Here is a 24,068-nt window from a genome sequence, read left to right on the forward strand (position 1 = left end):
TTCATTCTTTTTTGCTTTTTCTTTCATTTTCAGCAGTCAATCATACATCTGTCATTGTTAATCGAAGAATCCATCCCATATGTATCTACTATATTACGATTTAAATTCTTGCCTTTTCGAAATTGATTGGATCGTTTTGTTTGATTTATGGGAGCTACACATAAATTCATTTTGTAACAGTGTGAGTGTAGCTGAAAAGAAAAATTCCAAACAAAATGAGGATTTTCTTACAGTCTTAAAAAGTGAATTCCCCAAGGTTTTTTCTGAGGGGTTAGGTATGTGTACTAAGACCGAAGTGAATTTTGAACTAAAGCAAAATGTGAAACCTGTTTTTAAGCCAAAAAGAAACGTGCCTTTTTCTTCAAAAGAAGATATTGAAATTGACTGCAGGAAAATGGTGTAGTCAAAAAAGTTGACAATTCTGAGTGGGTAAGCCCCACTGTATATGTTAAAAAGAAAAATAAGAGCTTCGGATATGTGCCAATTTTTCTACAGGCATCAATGACTGTCTTATGGATCATAGTTATCCACTCCCATCCCCTGAAGACATTTTTACAAAGCTGAATGGAGGGAAAATTTTCTCCCAAATTGATTTTTCTGAGGCTTACCTTCAGGTAAAAGTCAGTTCGAGATATTTGTGTATCAATACCCATTTAGACTCCAAAGGTTCCCTTTTGGTTTGAAAGTAGCTCCAGTGTTATTTCAGCAAATTTCAGATTTAGGTTTTGCAATCACATATTTGGATGACATTCTTATAAAGAGTAAAAATGTGCAGGAACATAAGGAGCATATCAGAACAGTTTTCCAAAGAATTGAGGAATTCGGTTTCAAATTGAGTGCCGAAAAATGTCAATTTTAAAACAAATAAAATATCTGGGTCAAATTATTGACAGCCAAGGCAGAAGACCAGATCCTCAGAGAAGAGAAGCCATTGAGAGGATGCCAGCACCTAGCAATGTTGCCCAGTTACAATTTTTTTTAAATTTAGCACAATATTATGCTATCTATATCCCAAAAACGCATAAGTTGAGAGCACCATTGAATGAATTATTAAAAAATGGACCCAAGTGGATTTGGTCAAAGGAGTGCCAAAGTGCATTTGAAGAGATTAAGAAATGCTTGCTATCTGATTTAACACTGACACAGAAGGAATTGATTGTGGTGTAAGATGCAAATGATTATGGTATAGGAGCAGTACTTCTCCGTAGACTGGAAGACGGATCAACGAAGCCAATAGTTCATGCTTCCAGATCACTTTTGCCTGAAGAGAGAAACTATTCTCAAATTGAAAAAGAAAGTTTAGTAATAATTTATGCAATTAGAAAATTCCATAGATTTATTCATGGCAGGATTTTCACGTTACAGACTGACCACAAGCCCTTGTTGACTATTTTTAGATCTAAAAAAGGCATACCCACTCACATTGCAAACAGACTTCAACGATGGAGCATAATTCTGTTGAATTATAATTTTAAAATGGAGTACATTTCATCAAAAAATATCGGACATGCAGATGGACTATCTATATTGATTCAAAAGTGTGCAGAACCTTTATCGAACACAGTGATAACGGCATTAAGAGAAGAAAAAAAACTCTCCAGACTGCTGTGCAACACGATTCGAGAGCTACCAGTGACTCTGGACGACATCAATAAGGCAGCAGAAACAGATGAATTCATTGTAAGAATGAAAAACCAGGTGCAGCTAAATGACAAGTCAAAGAAAGACTAAAGAATTTTTTTTCACAGACTTTATTGTATGCAGACAGAGTCGTCATACTAACCACACTGCAAAAGAGAATGCTAAAAGAATTCCATAGTGGTCATCCAGGCATGTCCAAAAGGAAGGCCTTGATGCGTGGATATACATATTGGCCTAATATGGACTGGGACATCGAAAAAATGGTAAAAGAGTATCAGCTAGCAGCAAAAGCACCACCTGTACAGATACAACCGTGGCCGAAAAATGGATGCACCATGGATGTGGTTACACATTGACTATGCAGGTCCGTTGAATGGACATTACTTCTTAGTAGTTGTCGACAGCTTTACAAAATGGCCGGAAGTGGTTAAGTGTAAACATCCGACATTGACTAGTACTATAGATGCATTAAGACATCTCTTCAGTCGTTTTGGAGTACCTAAACTATTGTCAGTGACAATGGCACCCAATTTACCAGCAAAGAGTTTGAAGAATTCTGCAAGGCTCTATCCATTGAACATTTAACAACTGCAATATACAATCCACAGTCAAACGGCCTTGCAGAGAGATTTGTTGCACGTTCAAAAGAGTTTTAAGAAAACACCAAGGCATGGGCACTAATGAGAAAAGTTTAGAAAATTTTTTGTCTGTATACAGAATCACTCCTAACCCAAACACGAATGTTCGCCCAGAAAATCAGATCCGTATTTGACAGGATTTTACCAAATGCAACCAAGACAACAGCAATGAGAGAAAATCACTCAACAAGGTTCTACAAACCTGGTGGGAAAAGCTTTTGGGAGGAGGGGATGATTATGAAAAGAATTGGGCACATACTATATTCGGTAAGAAGTAGTAAATTTGACTGTCGCAACCATATGAATCAGATAAGACCTCAACACATTGATGACTACAAACAGGCAGAAGATAATGAACTGCCCTTAGAGGTATTGTATGACTCTTTTAATATTCCTCTACCCATAGCACAACCTACTCCGAGAGTAGTATCTTCTACTCCAGGTCAGAGAGTACCAGTGTTGAGGAGAAAAAGTACAAGGGTGAAAAGAAAAGTTAACCGACTGAACCCCAGACCTAAAAATAAATGGTATTAAGCAAAATTCTCCAAGGAGAAATTGGCTTCAGGGGAGTTGTTATGTGGAGATAGGTAACCAACCCGGAACATTCTACATAAGGAACCGAGTCACCGGTTTTCACTTGGGTCCAGATACAAAACATATGAGAAAGCTAACCAATGAGCAACAGTTTGTTTATCAAGTAAACCAAAACAAATGTCAAGGTCAAGAAACAGAAACCATAAAAAATCAAAACATTATATCAATATCAGAGGAATCAGTCGAAGAAAAGACGATGCATCTAAACTAAAGCAATATACAACATCGAACGATGAACAACTCAAAAGCTTAATATTTAATCGTATGAAAACATTCTCTATCACTGAGAAAGATGAAGTTTTTGTTTATGTAAATATAAAACTGCCAAATAAAAGTGAAGTTCACAAGCTGTGATTGAAAATTGACACAAGAAAACATGTAATCAGTCTTTACATTTCATAGAATGTTCCCAGAGAAATTAGACACTGATGGTTTTCCAAACATAAAAAGTCAAAGAGGAGACAAAAACTGATAGTATACAATGGCATTCCAATAAAATGTTATGCTAGCATCAATATGCAAATACAATAAATCAGACTGGTAGATGTGCAAGAGCCAGCAGTTCTAGGAATACACTGGTTAGAACAGCTCGAAATAATTGTTCTTCTCTGCACAATCAAACAGAAGATGCACACCAAACTCCTGCAGTAACACAAATCAATGCTATCAAAAACCTGATACAAATGGATCTAGTCAGATTTGATGTGAAACTATCGATGAACAAAAGCATACAAGCACACATTGATGCACCTAGAAAAATCCTAATTGCTCTAAAAGACAGCATAAAACTGGAATTTGACAAGATGGTCAAAAACAATAACGTCAGAAAAGTGACAGAACCAACAGACTTAGCATACTCACATAAAAAATGGCAGTCTAAGAATCTGTCTAGATCCAAGACATTTTAATACAGCATTCAAAAGACCATCCCATTCCATGCAACACACCATTTAGCAGGTGCCAATCTATTTTCTAAACTTGATGCTAAGATTAGTTATAACGAATCTAAACTCCTCACATTCCAATCTCTTTATGATAGGTACTGCTTTCAGAGATTACCATTTGGATTGAGTGTATCACAAGACATTTTTAAAATGAAGATGGACCAGATATTTGAACAAGTTGGTGGCATGGTAAGAATCGCTGAAGACGTTGTTTACAACAAAACAGATGAAGGACACAAGATTCTACATAGACTTATGCAAGTAGCTGCTGAAAATGGTCTCATGTTTAATTCTAAAATATGCGAAATTAAGTCAAAAAGCATATCTATAGTGAAAACGGTGTCAACCCAAACCCCAAAAAATCAAAGACCTACAAAGCTCATCTAACTTGTAAGAAAGAGATACAAGAATTCTTAGGCCTTATCACATACTTATCATCGTTCATACCTAACCGAGCTGACAAGACACTAAGAGAACTATTAAAGAAGAACATACCCTTTCTTTGGGAAGAACATTACAAGGAATGTTTTGAAAAACTCAAAATAGTAATCTGCCAAGACTCTACACTGACCTATTTTTACACAGCTAAAATATCATTACTATCATACAAACCAATGCAAGTTTGAAAAGACCTGAAACTGCATTAATGCAAAATAAAAAAAAAACATTGCATATGCATCTTTAACAGACACTGAGAAGCAGTATGCATGCATAGAAAGAGAACTTTTTGCAATCGTATTTGATGTCCAACAATTCCATACATACCTATATGGACATAATTTGAAGTACTCACCGACCATAAGCCACTTGTCATGATACTACAGAAACCACTGACTAGTGCACGCCCTAGACTACAATGAATGCTTATCAAGTTACAGGGATACCAGATGTAAATAGACTACGTATCAGAACAGGAAATGACTCTAGCTGATACTATGAGTCGTCTCACCCGCACTGAAAATACTGATATGATTAATTTAGATGTTCGAATTGATTTGGCGAGATTCAGGAGTGAGTGCCTCAATGAAATAAGAAAGGAAACAAAGGCTGATCCAATACTTGAGAAACTACAAGAAATTATAACAACAGGATGATCAGACTCATTTAAGGAGAACTGCCAGCAATGCAGTGATACTGGTCATACAAACATGAACTATCTGTCAATGATGTTATCATGAAGATAAATAGAAATTATTTTAGACAAGCTTCCTTACAGCTATCAATGTGTTGAAAAAACGTCTTAAACCAGGCATGCCATACAATATTGCTGAGTTCTATAAAACATGATAAAAAAAATGTTCACTATGCCAGCACAACTAAAGAAAACTTTGCAGCCACATGACATCCCCAGCAGAGCATAAGAAGTTGTCGGCATTGATTTAATGATCAAGAATAAATAATTAAATTACAATTTATTATTAAATTTTATTTAATTATTTATTAAATTATAATTAATTATAATTGCTGATTACTACAGCAAATTTTCAATTATACGAAAAATGACTGGCCTGACTATAATAGAAGATGCTCACCAAATTCCTGCAGTAACACAAATCAATGCTATCAAAATCTGATGCAGATGGATCCAGATTTGATGAAATTGGCTCCATGCTACCAGAGTGTGTAAAACTATCTCAGCAATCAAACAGATTTTCTCTGTACATGGTATTCCTAGCAGAGTTGTTAGTGACAATATTCAAATGAAGCATTCAAAGAAATTGGCTTCGATAATAAAATCTAAAATTTTTTGTCTCACAACTTAAAATCTTACTTGCGGGAGTTGTGGATTCTTTCGGCCAATTTCTGTCCATTTTCCATTCCTGACAACATAACCGGAAACAACTCTACCTAAAAAGAAAATGAAATTCATCCAACATTTCATTTGAGGAATATTTGTACAATTATTTAAAAGGTTTAATATTTATAATAAAATTTATTATAAATCTTAAACCTTTTAAATAATTATTTGACATTATTTTTGAGATATACTGTATATTGCCTACAAAACATAAAATTTTTTCCATAGAAATTTTCCTATAAGTTCTTTATTCACATTTTTTATAAAATATAAAAATCATTTTCTTTTTTTTTGTAATAAAAATGTACCACAAACTACAGTGATGGAAACATTAAGAGCTCTTCTTTTATCCTTTTGTTCTCAGTCATTTAGAATAACCCATTCTTTTAAGTGAGTGATCATTTCCATCTCTTCTTTCATTTTTCAGTAATTATTGTACCATTTCATTCTCAATTCTTATAGTCCATTATATTCAGATACCATTTATGCAGATTTGAGATCTTTTCAATCTCATCAAAATTTCTCATTTCCAAGCATTACTCTGTTTCTGGTTGTGTGTTGCATTTTGAATGGCCTTCTCTCCAAAAACATCCATATTTGTCTTTGCCATCTGTTTAGCTATCTAAAGTTGTCTGAAGTAGAATTGAATCGTCTCATGTCTGAGGATGCAATTGAAGATAAAGCCCTCTACCAAGATCAAATACAACTCTGCTTAAATAAAATGTTATGAGGAATTAAATATTAATTTTGTATGAATGATATTTGTTAGTAATAAAAAAAGTAAAAACTCACCAAGCTTATGCGTGTGTGTTCTATAGGCAAATGGATGAAGAACAAATTTATTATAATATAGGCAGGCCGTTTCCATATACACTGAATTCGTAAAGAAAGAGAAAAGGAAATAATTAAAAATAATGCTAACTCTACATTTGAGTTTACTAATATCAAAATAATTATTAATCACAAGATTTTAAAACAACTCTTACTCCTGACCCCAAATCCCTTGTTAAAATAATTATCATGTGATTTCCTAAATTAGGAAAAAGAAAAAATTAAACTGAACAATCAGCTGAGATTAAATGTTATTATTATTTATTATTATTCACTCATTACGAGTTCTCACACAATTTATCATCAGAGATTGCTTTTTGACAACAACTGGTGGTGTTCCCTAGAGTTTAGGTAAGAACAAATCTCTCCAAATTTCCAATACTCTCCACTTCTGTCGATAACCTTTACAAATAAATTTGCATTATCCTAACAGCCGTTTGTCATTGATTCCTTGCTGGCAATGACCACTGGTTTTCACTGGTAATAAGCCTCCCCAAGGTCTCAGTCCTCTCCACACTCATCCAATGGAGGACTTGTTAGTGCTTTCTCTGATCGGTCTTGACACTTCATGACTGTTTGATGTCAGTTGGTGCTGACACTATATTTTTTTCTTATGGAGGGTGGTAACTTTTAATTATATAGTTTCAGTTTTCTTGATTCCATGTGGTGTCCTCTCTTTTTGTTTTGTTTCTGTTGCAGCTTCTATATTATATAATATATTATATTATATATATGTTGCAGCTTCTATTTCTATATTATATTATATATATGTTGCAGCTTCTATATTATATATTATATTATATATATGTTGCAGCTTATATTTTTATATTATATATTATATTATATATATGTTGCAGCTTCTATTTCTATATTATATATTATATTATATATATGTTGCAGCTTCTATATTATATATTATATTATATATATGTTGCAGCTTATATTTTTATATTATATATATGTTGCAGCTTCTATATTATATATTATATTATATATATGTTGCAGCTTCTATATTATATATTATTTATTATATTATATATATGTTGCAGCTTCTATTTATAAATAATATATTATATTATATATATGTTGCAGCTTCTATATTATATATTATATTATATATATGTTGCAGCTTATATTTTTATATTATATATTATATTATATATATGTTGCAGCTTCTATATTATATATTATATTATATATATATTGCAGCTTCTATATTATATATTATTTATTATATTATATATATGTTGCAGCTTCTATTTATAAATAATATATTATATTATATATATGTTGCAGCTTCTATATTATATATTATATATTATATATTATATATTATATTATATATATGTTGCAGCTTCTATATTATATATTATATATATGTTGCAGCTTCTATATTATATATTATATATCATATTATATATATATGTTGCAGCTTCTAGATTATATATTATATATTATATTATATATATTTTGCAGCTTCTATATTATATATTATATTATATATATATATCTTGCAGCTTCTATATGTTCGGTTAGCATTTGTAGCTCATTTGTATTAGTTTCTGCATTCAAGGGTTTCCCTTAATATTTCAGCCATTTTCATTTTTGTTATCCATTTTCTCAGCCATCCTCCAATTTCAATCTTTATTATTCTTTTTTCAAAGTTTTTCAGGATTATTCTTAGTGCTCCTACTATGATTGGTATTATTTTGACTTTCTTCATGTTCCATATTCCTTAAATTCTCTGGCCAGTTCTGTGTATTTGCTTATATATATATATATATATATATATATATATATATATATATATATATATATATATATATATATATATATATATATGTATGTATGTGTGTGTGTGTGTGTGTATTATATATATATATATATATATATATATATATATATATATAGTATATATATGTATTAGCACAAGTAGTGTCTTTATGTGTGTACTGTGTTCTTACTAACTCTAAATCAATTAATAAACAACCACCATCGCCACCACTATTCTAGCACTCTACTATTTTGAAGAAAACAATCTCATCCATAAGATTTAAAACTGCATAAAACAGCATCACTGCAAATTTGAAATATTCTTTTGAACATAAAGTACCTAAAACTTATGACATCTTATTGATTAAATTTTTTTAAGTAACCTTTATATCTATCCAATATACTCATAGTTAAACATCCACTGAATGTTAAACAACATTTTCTTTTCAATTTTTCTTTTTTTTTCTTTTTTATTTTTTCCAGATCGGACACAAAAAACTTCTCATTCATGAGAAATGGAAACCAATACTCTTTTTACAAAATATACTTTTTTACCAATTTTAAAAAATATTTTTCTACATATTCAACTAATAGAATGTACAAAATACCATCTATTTAAACATGATCCAAGCAATTTTAGTGGTAGATATGAAAATCTAACCAGCAAGTGATCTGAAAAAGTATTGCAGAAGAAATAAAAATAAAAAATAAAATTCATGTTTTTACATATGAATTTTATTTGTTATTTGTATTTCTATTTTTTTTTTGTGTAATCATTTACATTATGTAAATGAAAGAAAGCAACAAAATAAAATATGAATGATTAAAGAAAATAAAACTTTTCTAAAATCAAGGGCTGAAAGTGCATAGGTGTGCAGTAACTTACCAGTTGAGTGTCGGGGAATGACACCATTTGTTCCCAGTAGATAAATTCCAGCCCTTCGTTTTACTCTGAAATTAAGATAAAAAATCTTTTATCAATTTCTCCAAATAAAACTATTTCAGTGCAGATTCAAAGATTTTGTAATATTCATGCGAGATGAAAAAATATTTTTGAAAGATAATTTTTTGGGTACAAAATTTATCAATTTCTACAAATCTGCACAATCTGATTTATACGGATCAAGAGAAAAATATTCTTTTACCAAATGTTGCATTTCATTTCATAAATTCATAGTTGCATTTTGTACAGTAAAACTGTTTATAAACATTTTTTAATTAAAATGTAAAATTAGTTTTTTCATTTGATTGGACAGGAGGTTAAAATCTGATATTTCTGATTTGGTTACAATGGTACATTTGTGTCTTCTTTATGCTCAAATTTGTCATAGACATCGGATTTTCCACTAAATCCAATATGGCGCTTATCACGTTTTTGGGAGAAATTAGACTAAAATTTTTTTGATTTCAATACCATAAAATAAATAAATAAATAAATAGATAGATAGATAGATAGATAGATAGATAAATAAATAAATACATAATAATAATAATAATAATAATAATAATAATAGTAGTAGTAGTTGTTGTTGTTGTTGTTGTTGGTGGTGGTGGTGGTGGAAGGATGTTAAAACCATAATATACCATACATTGGACAAGGCAGGTAAAGCTAGGGTAGTAGCATTTGATATATTCAAAGCCTTTGACAAGGTCTTACATATAGTTTTTTTTACATTTTTTAATTTGTGCAAATTACTGGAGAAATTAGTTTTGATTTTTCTGAATCCTGATTTTTCTGAGTCTCAATTCCAATTAATCGCCCCATATATATTAATGTTGCAATGATTAATTTGAATCTGAATCAAGAATTGGAAAAATTAGAATTTTTATGGGTATCAACTCGGAAATTTGTGTTTATTTTCCAGTTCCAAAAAATGATTCTTTTGATTTTTTATGATAAATATTATTGTTTCTTAGTAAAACTAAAATCAAAAATACAATGTAAATTTATTTTACTTGTATAAGAAAAACAAAAAAATAAACTTTGCATAAATTCTCCAGATAACCTTTAAATGAATGCAGTTTATTTACAATGTTCAAAAAATGCTTAAAAATTGAATAAAACATTTTTGTCAAGAAAAATACTTTCAAACATCATTGATGATTAAATGGTATCCAGAAAATGATGCAACAGAAAATTGGACACAGGAAAATTAGAAACAGAAAATGGATGTAATTTTGTGATTGTAGAAGCAACTATAGAAACTGAAAATAGATTTTAGGATCATTATAATTTTAAATAGGAACCACCAAATAATATTTAAATGACTTTCTATTCAATAGTTTAAATAATTTTGAATTGCTTCCAAATTTCGAACAATCACAGAAGTAATTAATTTTTTCGAAATATTAACAAAATATCATATGGTATCACTGGAAGAATACATAATGTAATTAAATCCTTCTTAAGTAAAAGAAAAATCCAAGTTATCCTCGACGGTCGTACATCCAAACAATATGATATAAATGCGGGAGTACCCAGGGGTCTATCCTTGGACCTTTATGATTCCTGATATTCATACATGACCTCCCCGATAAAATTGTTTCGGAGATGGGTATATTTGCCGATAACACCACCCTCTATAACAGACATGAGGGGAAAACAAATGAACATATATCTAAGGAAATGGCAGAAACACTAGAGGATGACCTCCAATCTGTAGTGGAATGGGGACAAAAATGGATGGTCACATTCAATGCTGCCAAGGCTAAGCTTGTTTCCTTCAATAACTACAAGAAATCTGTTCTACCACTAATAGCACACTGCCTGAAAGTACTTCCTTTAAACTCCTTGGCCTAACGTTTAGAGAACATGAACTGGAATATATACATTGAGAGCATTGCCAAGGCTGCTGCAAAGAAGGTGGGCTTTCTCTACGATGCCAGAAAATTACTTACGCCTGAAAGTATCCTGTACCTCTATAAGGCCACCATTCGCCCATGTATGGAGTACTGTTGTCACATTTGGGCTGGTGCATCTGCTGCTTGTCTCTCACTCTTGGACAGCGTTCAAAAGAGAGTCGCCAACCTGATAGATCCTGAACTGTCATCTAGGTTTCAGCCTCTGTCCCATTGATGAAATGTTGCATCCCTCTGCCTGTTCTACAAATACTTTAATGGTGAATGTTCTGACGAACTGCAAGCACTTGTACCTCCTCGACATGACTATCCCTGACAAACCCAACAAGCAACTAAGTCCCACCTCTTTATCCGTAGGTGTAAGAAAGCCTTTTACTTCAATAGTTTCTTCCTCAGAACTGTAAGTCTTTGGAACTTCCTTCCGGGATACTGCTTTCCCAACTGTACTGACATGCAGAAGTTTAAGTGTAATGTGAACAAACATCTTTCTACTCATTTCCCTTCATAATCCCCCTGCAAATTATGTCCCCGATAGTAGCCCCTATTTCAAAGTGGCACTTGCCTTGTTTGGGGTGAAAATTGAATAAAAAAAATTAAAATATTAAAATTGCTAACATATTTATGAATAAACCAAAATGTATTATGATGGATTTAATCTCATAGTTGGATTTTAATTTACTACTTTTTATTTAATATAATAATTTGCTTTAAAATAAGAGTAAATATATATATATATATATATATATATATATATATATATATATATTTAAATAAGGGAGTAGTCACCAACAATGTGTATTTTTTAACATTATTTTATTATTCCGTGTCTTGGTTTTTCATTGAGAATTATGTTTGGATCATTGTAATAGTGTTTTTAAGTCATTGAAATCGTTTGCGTCCTTGTCAGAAATTATTTTCAAATGTGTAAAAATGGCGATTTTCGTAGTTAGTTTGAAGTTTTTCCAAGGGGTGGAGGCTTGTAAGTGTTTATTATTTTGGTATGCTGAATTTTTATTGCTTTTTTATTTGGTTTGTCCAGGGAGATTTTGACCTCGCTGTAGTCAGTCGCTATCTCTTTCTGCTAATGTGTTTTTCTTTTCCTTTAGGGTGGGGTAGGGTGTGTGTATGTGTGTATGTTTGTGTGTGTGTGTGTGTGTGTGTGTGTGTGTGTGTGTGTGTGCATGTGTGTTTATGTGTGTGTGTGTGCGCGTGTGTGTGCGTGTTTGTGTTTGCTTTTATTGGTTTGGGAATGTGTATATTACTTTTTTTTTACATAGGCGTCACCGCTTATCAAGGCCGATAGGCCACTCAAGGATAAAGAGTGTACAGTAGTCAAAAGGACAATATAGTAATCGATAGTAATGGAAGTTCGGTAAATTTGTTAACTTAAGTGGAACGGCTCATCAGAAACTTGTTCACATTGGACTTGAAGACAACCATATTATAGACAGCTGGAAAGCAGGAAAATGGAAGACAATTCCACAGGCGTGCAATTCTAAGAAAGAAGCTTTGATCATGGAATCTATGTTTAGGTTTAGGCACAGATAAAGAGTGGGGGGAATTATTGATAGTGTTTTCAGCTAGACGAGTGTTTCTTGTGAAAGTTTGGCGAGGGGGGACCATAGATTGAAGCTCAGTCGAACACTTTCCATGAACATAATGATAAAGCAGAGACAAACTCGCAACATCTCTTCTGTGTGATAGAGGTTGCAGCAAAGAGAAAAGGACATCTCCCACCAGGCCACGAAATCTATTTTGAACCCTATCAAGGTAGGACAAGTCTTTTCTAGCAGCTCCTGCCCATATGTGGCAACAGTATTCCATCCTTGGATGTTCTGGCTCTTATATAGGTAGAGAATTGCATCAGCAATGAAATATCTACTGGATCGATAGAAGGATCTGACTATTTTTCCAGCGGCCTTGGCAACAGATTTGATGTACGTATTCCATTTAAGATCAGGAGTAAAGGTTAAGCCCAGAAGCCTGTCAAAACTTGAGGCCTCCCCAAGACAAGAGCCATTTATTTTAATTGATGCCAGATGGGGATCAGAACGTTGATGATGTAAAGATAGAAAGAAGCTTGGTTTTAGATGCATTAAAAGTAACCAGCCACTCCTTTCCCAATTGTACAACGTGATCAAGATCAGAGGAGAGAGAATTGGAGAGAACTTGGTCGTTTACTGTCTTAGATGTGCTACCATAGATGGTAGTGTCATCAGCAAAAATGTCTACGAATGATGTAAGGATGTAATTTGGAAGATCATTAATGTAGATCAGGAAAAGAGTTGGGTCCAGGATGGACCCCTGAGGGACTCCAGCATTAATACTGTGAGCTTCTGATTTTTGCCCATCAACTACTACTTTTATCAAACTATCAGAGAGAAATGATTTAATTATTGAGAATACATTTCCATCTATACCATAGCTGGAGATCTTGGGAAGTAAAGGCCTTTGATATGTCAAGAGCAATTGCCCTAGAAAGGTTGCCTCTGTCGAGAGATTCGCTAATCCTATGAGATATAACTGTAAGCACATCTGCTGTAGATCTAGCAGAACGGAAACCATATTGTGTGTCACTAAGAAGGTTATTTTTGCTGAGATGGTTGATTACTTCTCTATTTAACACAGATTCCAGCAACTTACTTATGGCGCACAGGAGACTTATTGGCCTGTACTGAGAGGGAGATGAGCGATCACCTGAATTCTTAAATACAGGGCATACTGATGAGATTTTCCAGTGTGATGGGAAGCAATTCTCCTTAAGACAACGTTTAAATAATTTTGTAAGTATAGGCACTAGTTCTGGTTGAAGTTTTTTGAGTACTATAATTGGAACACCGTCAGGGCCAGTTGCTTTACTGGAATTAAGGTTTTTGATTAGCTCGGCAACATCATGTACAGCTATTTGTATATCACATAGCGTGTTTTCTGATACAGGAGGAAATATTGGGGGTTGGCAGCCTTGGTCGCAAAGGGTAGAATTAGCTGCAAAGTTCTTGGAAAAGAGTTTGGCTTTGTCTGATGCTGGTGAGATTAACTCAGGCCCATTGATGATAGTTGGGATAGAGCACATGCTTCTGCTCAGGATTCTGTTTGCTATTTGCCAAAACTGGTGGGAACCAAGCCGCTGCTCAGCTAGTTTGGACTTGAGGGACTGAGCATACAACTCTCTTGCATTCTTTATTACTTTCTTACAATGGTTGCTGGCAGTCCTGAAAGTGCCTTTAGTTTCCATACATCTATTACGTTGGAAGCAGTGGAAAAAGTGATTTCTATGCACAATAGCAGCAGCACATTCTGGAGAAAACCATGGCTTGCTTTTAGGTTTTTGCTGGAACTTTTTCGAGGGTATGAAATGGTCTATACCTACAATTAACCATTCCGTCAGGTCTGATACTATAGAGGACACATTCTTTTTAAAGATGGAACGCAGAGGTAGATCCGATATAAATGTACGGAAACTATCCCAGTCAGCCATAGTGTACCGATATACTGTACGATGGAGAGGTACATCTGGGGACTTATTACATTTCATTTTTATCTTAATTGATACAACTGAGTGATCAGAAGATCCAAGAGGTGACAGAACGGAAACTGAACATAGTTCAGGGCAAGTTGTGAGAAAAAGGTCTAGGAGACTCGCATACTGGCTGTCATTGTCAGGCACACGGGTGGGTTCGTGAACAATCTGAGTGAGGTCATAAGCAATGGAGAAATCATGACATAACCTCCCCTCATCATCGGTCTTGTTTGAGTGGGTCAACCATTCCACATTATGAACATTGAAGTCTCCACACACGTGAATGTTAGCTAAAGGATATGCTGATAGAACTTGGTCAATTTTCTCAAATATGCTTTTAAAGATAGTAACTCCGCTGTTATGGGGGCGATAGAGAGTAAATATAAATGTGGTAGTGTGAGCTAGTACAACCCAGAAGCACATAAGTTAGGATCGTCTATGGAGATTAATATAGCACAGATTTGGAAGTTAGGTTAGAGTATCCTTTAATTACGAACTCATTTAGGGAAATAGTCTGTCCAATTTCGGTTTTGCTTAAAAATAAAAGGTCTGGTTTAGTCTCCTGTAATTGGGCTTCAACCACTGGAAGGTTAGAACGATTAAATCTGGATCTGAAACTTCCAACGTAGACCCCCACTACCATGTCTCCTTCTCCAACATCAGGGGTCTACGTTGGAAGTTTCAGATCCGGGTTTAATCGTGTATTTTTTATTTTCAGAATAAAATTATCTAACAATCAACTGGTATGGAAACCTGTGATTATAGGTCTTACAAAATATTATATGTAAGACAAAGAATACATCTGAAATATTATAACTCCTTATCCTATAGGATTTCGATGTCTACCATCACTTCAGAGGAGAAAAACCATTATAATTATTTGCTAATATTTTCTCCTCTGAAGTGATGGTAGACATCGAAATCCTATAGGATAAGGAGTTATATTATTTCAAATATATTCGTTGTCTTACATAGATTAATAAAAATCTTTTGATTTGAAATTTAACCATTTCACATCATAAATTTTGAAATTTATTAAATGACTAAAATTTTATATCTATATATATAAAAATGTAAATGTTGGTTCGTTCGGAGTTAATTGTCTATAAAACCACTGGACGGATGGCTTCCACGTTTTGGTATAATATGTTTACTATATCCATGTGTGGTTTTATATATTCCTTTTTAATTATAACATTATACTTAATTTTTCTATGATAAATAGGTGGATTTCTTTTTACCGAGAAGCGATTTTTTTTATTTAGGGACAATTATTTATTACCGCTTCCTGTCACGTGACCAGTGTTACAATTTAGCGGTTTTCCTGCTAGATCTGGAGATTTCGTTTACAATCTAGCGGGAAATTCTAGAAAATCTGGAGGTATTTGGCACCCAGAGACACCCGCATTAGATTGCTTGAAAATACTTTAAAACATAAAATAAACTCATTCATGTATGTAAAAAAAAGTAGCATTTATTGCCTTTGGTAACAATTATTTATTGATTATTTGTTTTGTTTTTCACCTTTTTTTCGACTAAACATTCTTAAATCTCACTATAAAATCGATTTTTCCAAGTACATTTTAGGTGGGGGGGGGGGGCATTCCAATCTCCCCGAAGGGATTTGTATTACTGTACATGGGTTTGTATTACTGTACACATAGATTCGAAAAAGTTGTCAAAAAACAAATATATAACAAATAAATGTTATCAAAGGCAAGATAAGTTACTTTTCTGCCAAACTGGCTAGCGATTTTCTGGACATTTCTTTCTCCTGATCTCGCGTTTTTTTTTAAAATCTCAGTTGACAACATTGCATCACTAAAAAAACACCACAGGCTTAATGTAAACAGAATGTGTTTACAATATGGTAAATTTTCAATGGGTTTATTGATAATGTAACCATGTGATTGAACTTTAATTTAAATTAACCACACGTGGTCGAAAAATGAATGCCGACGCTCAAAGTGTATACACATTTTGATTCCTCCCTTTACTTAAAAATTCACCAAAAATCAGGAAATTAACGAATTTTAATGAAAATTGCAGTATTTTTCAAATAATGATCGCAGAATATAATGAACTATTTATTTTTACTTAACTCTTGGTGAAAATGTTTTATTTTGTTTAAACAAAAAATACCTTTACTAAAGTTATGGTTTTCAGTAGTAAATAAAAAACGCAAGAATTTATTTTTGCTTTTTTTAAAGCATCGTAATTTGTAACAATACAAAATAATTTTTACAGTAACATTACGAAAAAGCCCCTAAAGTCCGTATTAATGTATTCGATATAACTCGAAGAAAAATGAATTATCGGATACTATTCAGGAAATTAAAGATTCAATTAGATTCCTATTTCAGTCACCTCAATTATTTAGGGTGAAATGAGTTTAGGAATTCATAGCCAAACCTAAATATTTTTTTTTTGGTAAATATCCAGATACGCTACTACAGAACACCAACCACTCTAATTTGTTGGGGGGGGGGGGTGATGTTGGGGCGCGCGCGCGCCAACATCACATCCGCTCCTCCCCTCCCCCCACTCGCGCCCCCAATGTACAAAGTAAAATCTTCGGAAAATGTTAAATGGTGTTCTAATTGGTAAATGTCGGTGCGTTACTTACAGAAAATTTGAAAATTCGATGTTCCAGGTAAAAAAAAAACAGATAAATTACCCCCCCTACTCCAACTTGGTGTGCTTTCCTTTTCTTATTTTATTTCTTTTTCAGCTAATTTTAAAAAAGTGCTATAATGTATTTTTGAAAATTAGAAAATTCTGTGTCCTGGAAAAAAAAATCCCCTCCCCCCAACATAGTTTGCTTGGTGAAGCCGTCGTTTATGCTACAGCGTGCATGCGCATAGCATAAACGGATGCTGCAAAATGGTGGAAAGAAGTTCGTGGGTTCAGGGGTAAATACCATGCAAACGGTAAATTTGCCCCAAGTTTGACTATCAGATTCGTTGTCAGCGACCTCAAATTACCTATAAAAAAACAAATTAGAGTGGTCGGTGTTCTGTAGTAGCGTATCTGGATATTTACCTTCTTTTTTTTTTCTTGCTTAAAAAAAATAGCATTAATACAGTAAGTTAGGTAAACTGACTTTTTCGTTTAAAAATGGAATTATTTCCCTTTCGCTATTAACTTTTTTTTTTTAATTTTTTTTTTTAATAAATATTTTGTGGGGTTTGTATTACTGTCTGTACACATAGATTCAAAAAAGTTGTCCAAAAAGAAATATATAACAAATAAATGTTATCAAAGGCAAGCTGGATATATTTTTCGTGTTTTTATTCAATGTAACATGTTTATTCAGCTCGAAAACCATACAGTGTTTACCGATGTATTGGAACATTCAAGATGGCGTCTGATTCTCTCTTTAACACGGTAAGTGTGGGAAAAGATGTTATAAATAAAAAACCGAATAAAATACTGTTAAAAACTCGCTCAATATATGTTACCGTGACATAGGTTGACATATATTTGGCGAGTTTTTAATAGTATTTTGTATAGTTTTTTATTTATAACACCTTTTTCCATACTTACAGTGTTAAAGAGTGTGTGAGACGCCATCTTGAATTTTCGAATACATCGGTAAACACTGTATGTTTTTCGAGCTGAATAAATATGTTACATTGAATAAAAAACACAAAAAATATATCCAGTTTGGCAGAAAAGTAACTTATCTTGCCTTTGATAACATTTATTTGTTATATATATATATATATATATATATATATATATATATATATATATATATATATATATATATATATATATATATTAACAACTTTTATATTTGTTTTTTGACAACTTTTTCGAATCTATGTGTACAGTAAACAAACACCCATTTTGTGTTTTATATACATAAAGTACAATTGTTGAATGTTACTGTTTTGATTATATTCGTTTGGGGGGGGGCACAATTAAAAAATTAAGAAAGATTAAAATGAAGCGAAATTTAAGTTTCCGTTCCATTTTTACAACAACCGTAAAACAGTGCATATTCAGCAAGTTTTATCGTAATTGATAAGCATATTGAAACACTAAATCAACATTTTATTTATTTTTTTGCATAATTAATGATGGAAGTATTTTTCTGTTTATTTTCTTAACATCTGTTAAAAAAAAAAAATAATTTGTACATTCTCTTGAAAAAAAGAATCAAACTTTTCTCTACTTTCACATGTGTTCCATTTTAACAAACTGAGCCACAGCAACGCGTGGTCGGGTACAGCTAGTATATATATATATATATATATATATATATATATATATATATATATATATATATATCGAGCGGTTGTAGGTTCGATTCTTGTCAATAAAAAGTCTAGCTATACTGATGAGAAGTAAACTCTGAAACATGCATGCATATAGATGACTTACTTTTATGCATGTAGTAATTATTAATTAATAATTAATATTTAAATAAAATATATATATACAGGGTGACCCCCCCAAAAAAGAGGACATTCAATTGTTTTTCTGAGCATTTTACAGTCAACGGAGAAAAAAAGGCCAAAGATCCTAGTGCTTTGATGTGATATTTTGAATATAATAAACTAGTTATGACCAAAGTTTCATTTCATTCGGACAAAACACTAAGAAACGGGGCCTAATTAGAGTTGGGGCCCATTTTTGGGGGTCACCCTATATATATATATATATATATATATATATATATATATATATATATATATATATATGTATGCACTTGTTTTATTTTACTTCAGTCGAAGTTCTCAGAAATCAAGGGGCCCACAACCTGGGGCTGACACTTGAAGTCTATATGAGATACATAGATATTCGAATGTTCCATTTAAGTTCTTTATCTCTCAAGCACTGAGTTAGTAAAGAAATTGAGAACATAATTTTCCTCTCCTCAATTAACCATTTTTATACGTTGTAGTATATCTTTCATTTTGGTCTCTTGGTCTTACTGGATTCCAGGACAAGAATTTATCTAGTCTGGTGGAGTATCCAGCTTCGTGCTATTACTTGAGGTAATATCACTTGGAGAAGGGGCACCATTCCTCGGAAGAGCTGTGGGGTAGCCGTAGTGAAGAGATCTTATTTGGGCTGCGAATACTATGTGATTTTGAATATTTGGTCAGGGTTTACTTCTATGGAAAAAGTATCCTCATGCCTGATTTTTCTGACAAACCCCTGTACAGAGAGACCTTAGACACTCGAAGATAGTGTCTAGTAGGCATTCAAATTCTCTCCTATGCACATGTATGCATGCGCATGTGTGTACATTTGACTAAGTTACTAATACACATATGTGTGTGTGTTTGCCTGACTGAAGTTCCTATATGCTAGCCGACCTCTTTCTTTCTTTATTTTTTCTTTCTTTCCTTCTTTATGTGTTCTGTACAGTAGATAAAACTCAAGTTTTTTGACACTTTCCCTACCTTATTCATAGATGATTTCAAATGTGTTCACTCTCCTCCCATTTCTTATGACGATGTAAGCACGCTAACCCCCTTTTTCCCATCTTCCGTTTCTCGATTCCTTCCTTTTTCTTTTTCCTTTCCTTTTTTCTTCTTTTTTTCTTTTCCTTTCTTATTCCTCCTTTTATCCTGTTATATCTTGACTTCTCTTTCCCCTATCACTTTCTATGTTTTGAGTCTAAAATGTCACTTAACCTACCACCCTTCCCTTTTAAATTTAACATTTTAAATTGAATGTTTTATTTTTTTCTATTTGAGAACAAAAATCCTTCAGTAGCACATAAGCTTTATTAGGTTGCCTGATGAGGACTTTTGTTTCTTGCCAACCAATTGGCAATTAGCATGTTCAGTGTAGCGACAATGTAATATTTGTCTATATAAATAAAAATATTATATATATATATATATATATATATATATATATATATATATATATGAAATTTTTTTAAAACTAATAAAGAAATCATTATGACTTTTAGAATATATGTTGCTTTTTAGTAAATGTTAGCATTTATTGGGTGCATATATATAACTTTTAAAAAATTTCCTTTTGTCATGAACTAATCATTATAAATCTAATTTATAAAACTCACTATGTTTGTCTATCTGTTCGTCTGTCTCTACATTTTCAAATTCTGTCTTTTCTGAAACTTAGTCGCAGAGAGGCGCTAGGGGCCTCAAACAATTGGAGATTTTATGGACCGTTTCTTTTGTGAGTTTTTAGCCAGTTAAAATAGTTAACGACAGGCTCGCTACGTCACTTCTGTGGGAGAGAGGTTGCAGGAAAGAGAAAAGGGCATCCCCCACTAGGCTATGAAGTCTATTTTGTACTCTGTCAAGGCAAGATAGGCTATTTTTAGCAGCTTCTGCCCAGATGTGGCAGCAGTACTCCATTCTTGGATGTACTTGGCTTTTATATATATAGAAAATTGCATCAGTAGTGAGATATCTTCTGGAGCGGTAGAAGGATCTTACCATTTTTCCAGCGACCTTGGCAACTGACTTGATGTACATGTTTCATTTCAGGTCAGGAGTAAAGGTTAATCCCAGAAGCTTATCAAAACATGGAGCCTCCCCTAGACAAGAGCCATCCATTTCAATTGATGCCAGATGGGGATCAGAGCGTTGATGAAGTAAAGATAGGAGCTTGGTTTTAGATGCATTAAAAGTAACCAGCCACCTCTTCCCCCATTGTACCACGTGCTCAAGATCAGAGGAGAGAGAATCAGAGAGAACTTTGTCATTTACAGCCTTTGATGTGTTGCCATAGATGGTCGTGTCATCAGCATAGATGTCAACAAATGATTTAAGTATGTGTTTTGGGAGATCATTGATGTAGATCAGGAACAGAGTTGGACCCAGGATGGACCCCTGACGGACATCAGCATTAATAGTGTGGGCTTCTAATTCCTGCCCATCAACCATTACTCTTATGAGCTTATCAGAGGGAAATGATTTAATAATTGAGAAAACATTTCCAGTTATACTGTAGCTGGAAATCTTGTGAAGATTTATGCCATACCTTTATACCACACCTTATCAAAGGCCTTTGATATGTCAAGAGCAATTACCTAGAAAGGAAACCTTTGCCGAGAGATTCACTAATCCTATGAGATATAACCATTAGCACATCTAGCAGAACGGAAACCATATAGCATGTCACTGAGAAGTTATTTCTGCTGAGGGGGTTGACCACATCTTTATTTAATATGGATTCCAGCAACTTACTCAAAACACACAGGAGACTTATTGGTCTGTACTGAGAGGGAGATGACCTGTCACCTAAATTCTTAAATATAGAGCATACTGATGAGGTTTTCCAGGGTGTTGGGAAGCACTTCTCCTTAAGGCAACACTTTAACAGTTTTGTAAGTATAGGGGCAAGTTCTGGTTGGAGCTTTTTCAACACTATAATTGGAATACCGTCAGGGCCAGTTGGAACCAAGGTTCTTGATTAGCTTGGCGATATCATGCACAGATGTTTGTATGTTGCATGGTGTGTTGTCTGTTATAAGAGGAAATGCGGGGAGTTGATGGCCTTTGTTGCATAGGGTAGAATTAGCTGCAAAGTTCTTGGCAAATAGTTTCGCTTTGTCTGATGCTGACGAGATGACCTTAGGTCCATTGATGATGGTTGGGATAGAACGCCCGCTTCTGCTCAGGATCCTGTTTGCTATTTGCCAAAACTGGTGGGAACCAAGCTGCTGCTCAGCTACTTTGGATTTAACGGACTAAGCATATAGCTTCTTGCATTTTTTATTATTCTTTTACAGTGGTTGCTGGCAGTTCTGAAAGCAGCTTTAATTTCAGTAAATCTATTACGTTGCTAGCTATGGAAAAAGAGATTTCTGTGCGCGATGGCAGCAGCACATTCTGGGGAGAACCATGGCTGGCTGTTAGGTTTTTGTTGGAATTTTTTGGGTGGTAGGAATAGGTCTATACCTACAATTAACCATTCGGTCAGGTTTGATTACTATAGAGGACACATCCTTTTTAAATATGGAATGCAGAGGTAGATCAGATATAAATGTACAGAAGCTATCCCAGTCAGCCATAGAGTATCGATATATTGTATGGTGGAGAGGTACATCTGAAGACTTATTGCATTTCATTTTTATCTTAACTGATACAACCGAGTGGTCAGAAGATCCCAAAGGAGACAGAATGGAACAGGAACATAGCTCAGGTGAAGTTGTGAGAAAAAGCTCTAGAAGGCTTGCATACTGACCGGTAGTATCGGCCACACAAGTGGGTTCGTGAATAATCTGAATGAGGTTGTAGGCAATGGAGAAGTCATGACAGGTCCTCCCCTCATCATCTGTCTTGTTTGAATGGGTCATCCATTCCACATTGTGGACATTGAAGTCACCACAGATGTGAATGTTAGCCGAAGGATGAGCAGACAGGATGTGGTCAATTTTCTCAGATATGCCCTTAAAGGTAGTAACTCCGCTGTTGTGGGGGCGATAGAGAGCAAATATAAATGCGGTGGTGTAAGCAAGTGCAACCCGGAAGCACATATAAGGTAAATTAGGGTCTTTTCTGGAGATATCCCTACCACACGGAAAGCCATCTTTAATGTAGGCACATGGCGATCTTGGGGGTCAGATTTAAATGTTAAGTTAGAGTATCCATTAATTATGAATTCGTCTAGGGAAGTGGTTGGCCCTATGCCAGTTTCGCTTAGGAACAATATGTCCGGCTTTGTCTCCTGCAATTTGGTTTCAACCTTTGGAAGCTTTGTCTTCTGCAATTTGGTTTCAACCTCTGGAATGTTTGAAACGTAGACCCTTGATGTTAGAGAAGGAGACATGGTAGTAGGGGTCTACGTTGGAGGATGAGGTTCTAGGTGTGTTCGTGTTTTTTTTCTGGAGATAACTCATGTTGAGGTTTTAGGATTTGTGGAACAAATCGACAGACTTGGTTAGAGCAGCTAAGAGAAGGAAAGTAAGAGAAAAAGACAGAAATTTTTTTTTGTAGCACATGATAAGGTAAAGCCGTAACAATTACCCACTAGTATGGCATCGAGAGGCCCCACCAGATACTACTGCATGGTCCAGAATCCATTCACCAAATGGCAATACAGCAGCCCAAGTACTTTGCACCTCCTGATAGGACAGCCTCCTTAGTGTTTGATCTAAGGCTCGGGTCCCTGTCTATCAGGCGGATAACATCAGCCCAGATGAAACGTTTACCTCCAGCACCCTTACTAGTGACATGGCCACAAGGATAGACATAGAAACCGAAAATTTCCGACATCTCAGACTACTGTTCACGCAAGAACTGCCGACCTAGAAAGCAGCTTTTTCTTCACCCTTTATCAGAAAAATCACTCATTAGAAATGAGGAGTGAAAGACAAATAAGAAGCGAGAGTTACTAGAGCTGCCAATAACACATCCTCAATGCATTATCTACTCTCCGTTTAAAAAAGAAAAAAAAAGGAAAGGTTAAAAATAAAAATTTCAGAGATGAAGAGGTTAGAGATGAAGAGGTTAGAAAAAAAAAATTAGTTA

General features: G+C 33.9%; 1 protein-coding gene across 1 annotated transcript in view; it reads right to left on the reverse strand.

The window, feature by feature from the left end:
• LOC145276847 (putative peptidylglycine alpha-hydroxylating monooxygenase 1) overlaps nucleotides 1-24,068 on the reverse strand; it is a 132,127-nt gene that overhangs the window by 21,510 nt on the left and 86,549 nt on the right. The window contains exons 8-10 of the mRNA XM_080128210.1: nucleotides 9,106-9,170; nucleotides 6,408-6,488; nucleotides 5,589-5,665 (exon numbers count right to left, since the gene is read on the reverse strand). Of these exons, the coding sequence (XP_079984336.1) occupies nucleotides 5,589-5,665; nucleotides 6,408-6,488; nucleotides 9,106-9,170 (223 nt within the window). The remainder of the gene's footprint in view (nucleotides 1-5,588; nucleotides 5,666-6,407; nucleotides 6,489-9,105; nucleotides 9,171-24,068) is intronic.

The sequence above is a fragment of the Euprymna scolopes genome, chromosome 5, assembly GCF_053919585.1.
Source record: "Euprymna scolopes isolate OS-2025 chromosome 5, ASM5391958v1, whole genome shotgun sequence".
Taxonomy (NCBI): domain Eukaryota; kingdom Metazoa; phylum Mollusca; class Cephalopoda; order Sepiida; family Sepiolidae; genus Euprymna; species Euprymna scolopes.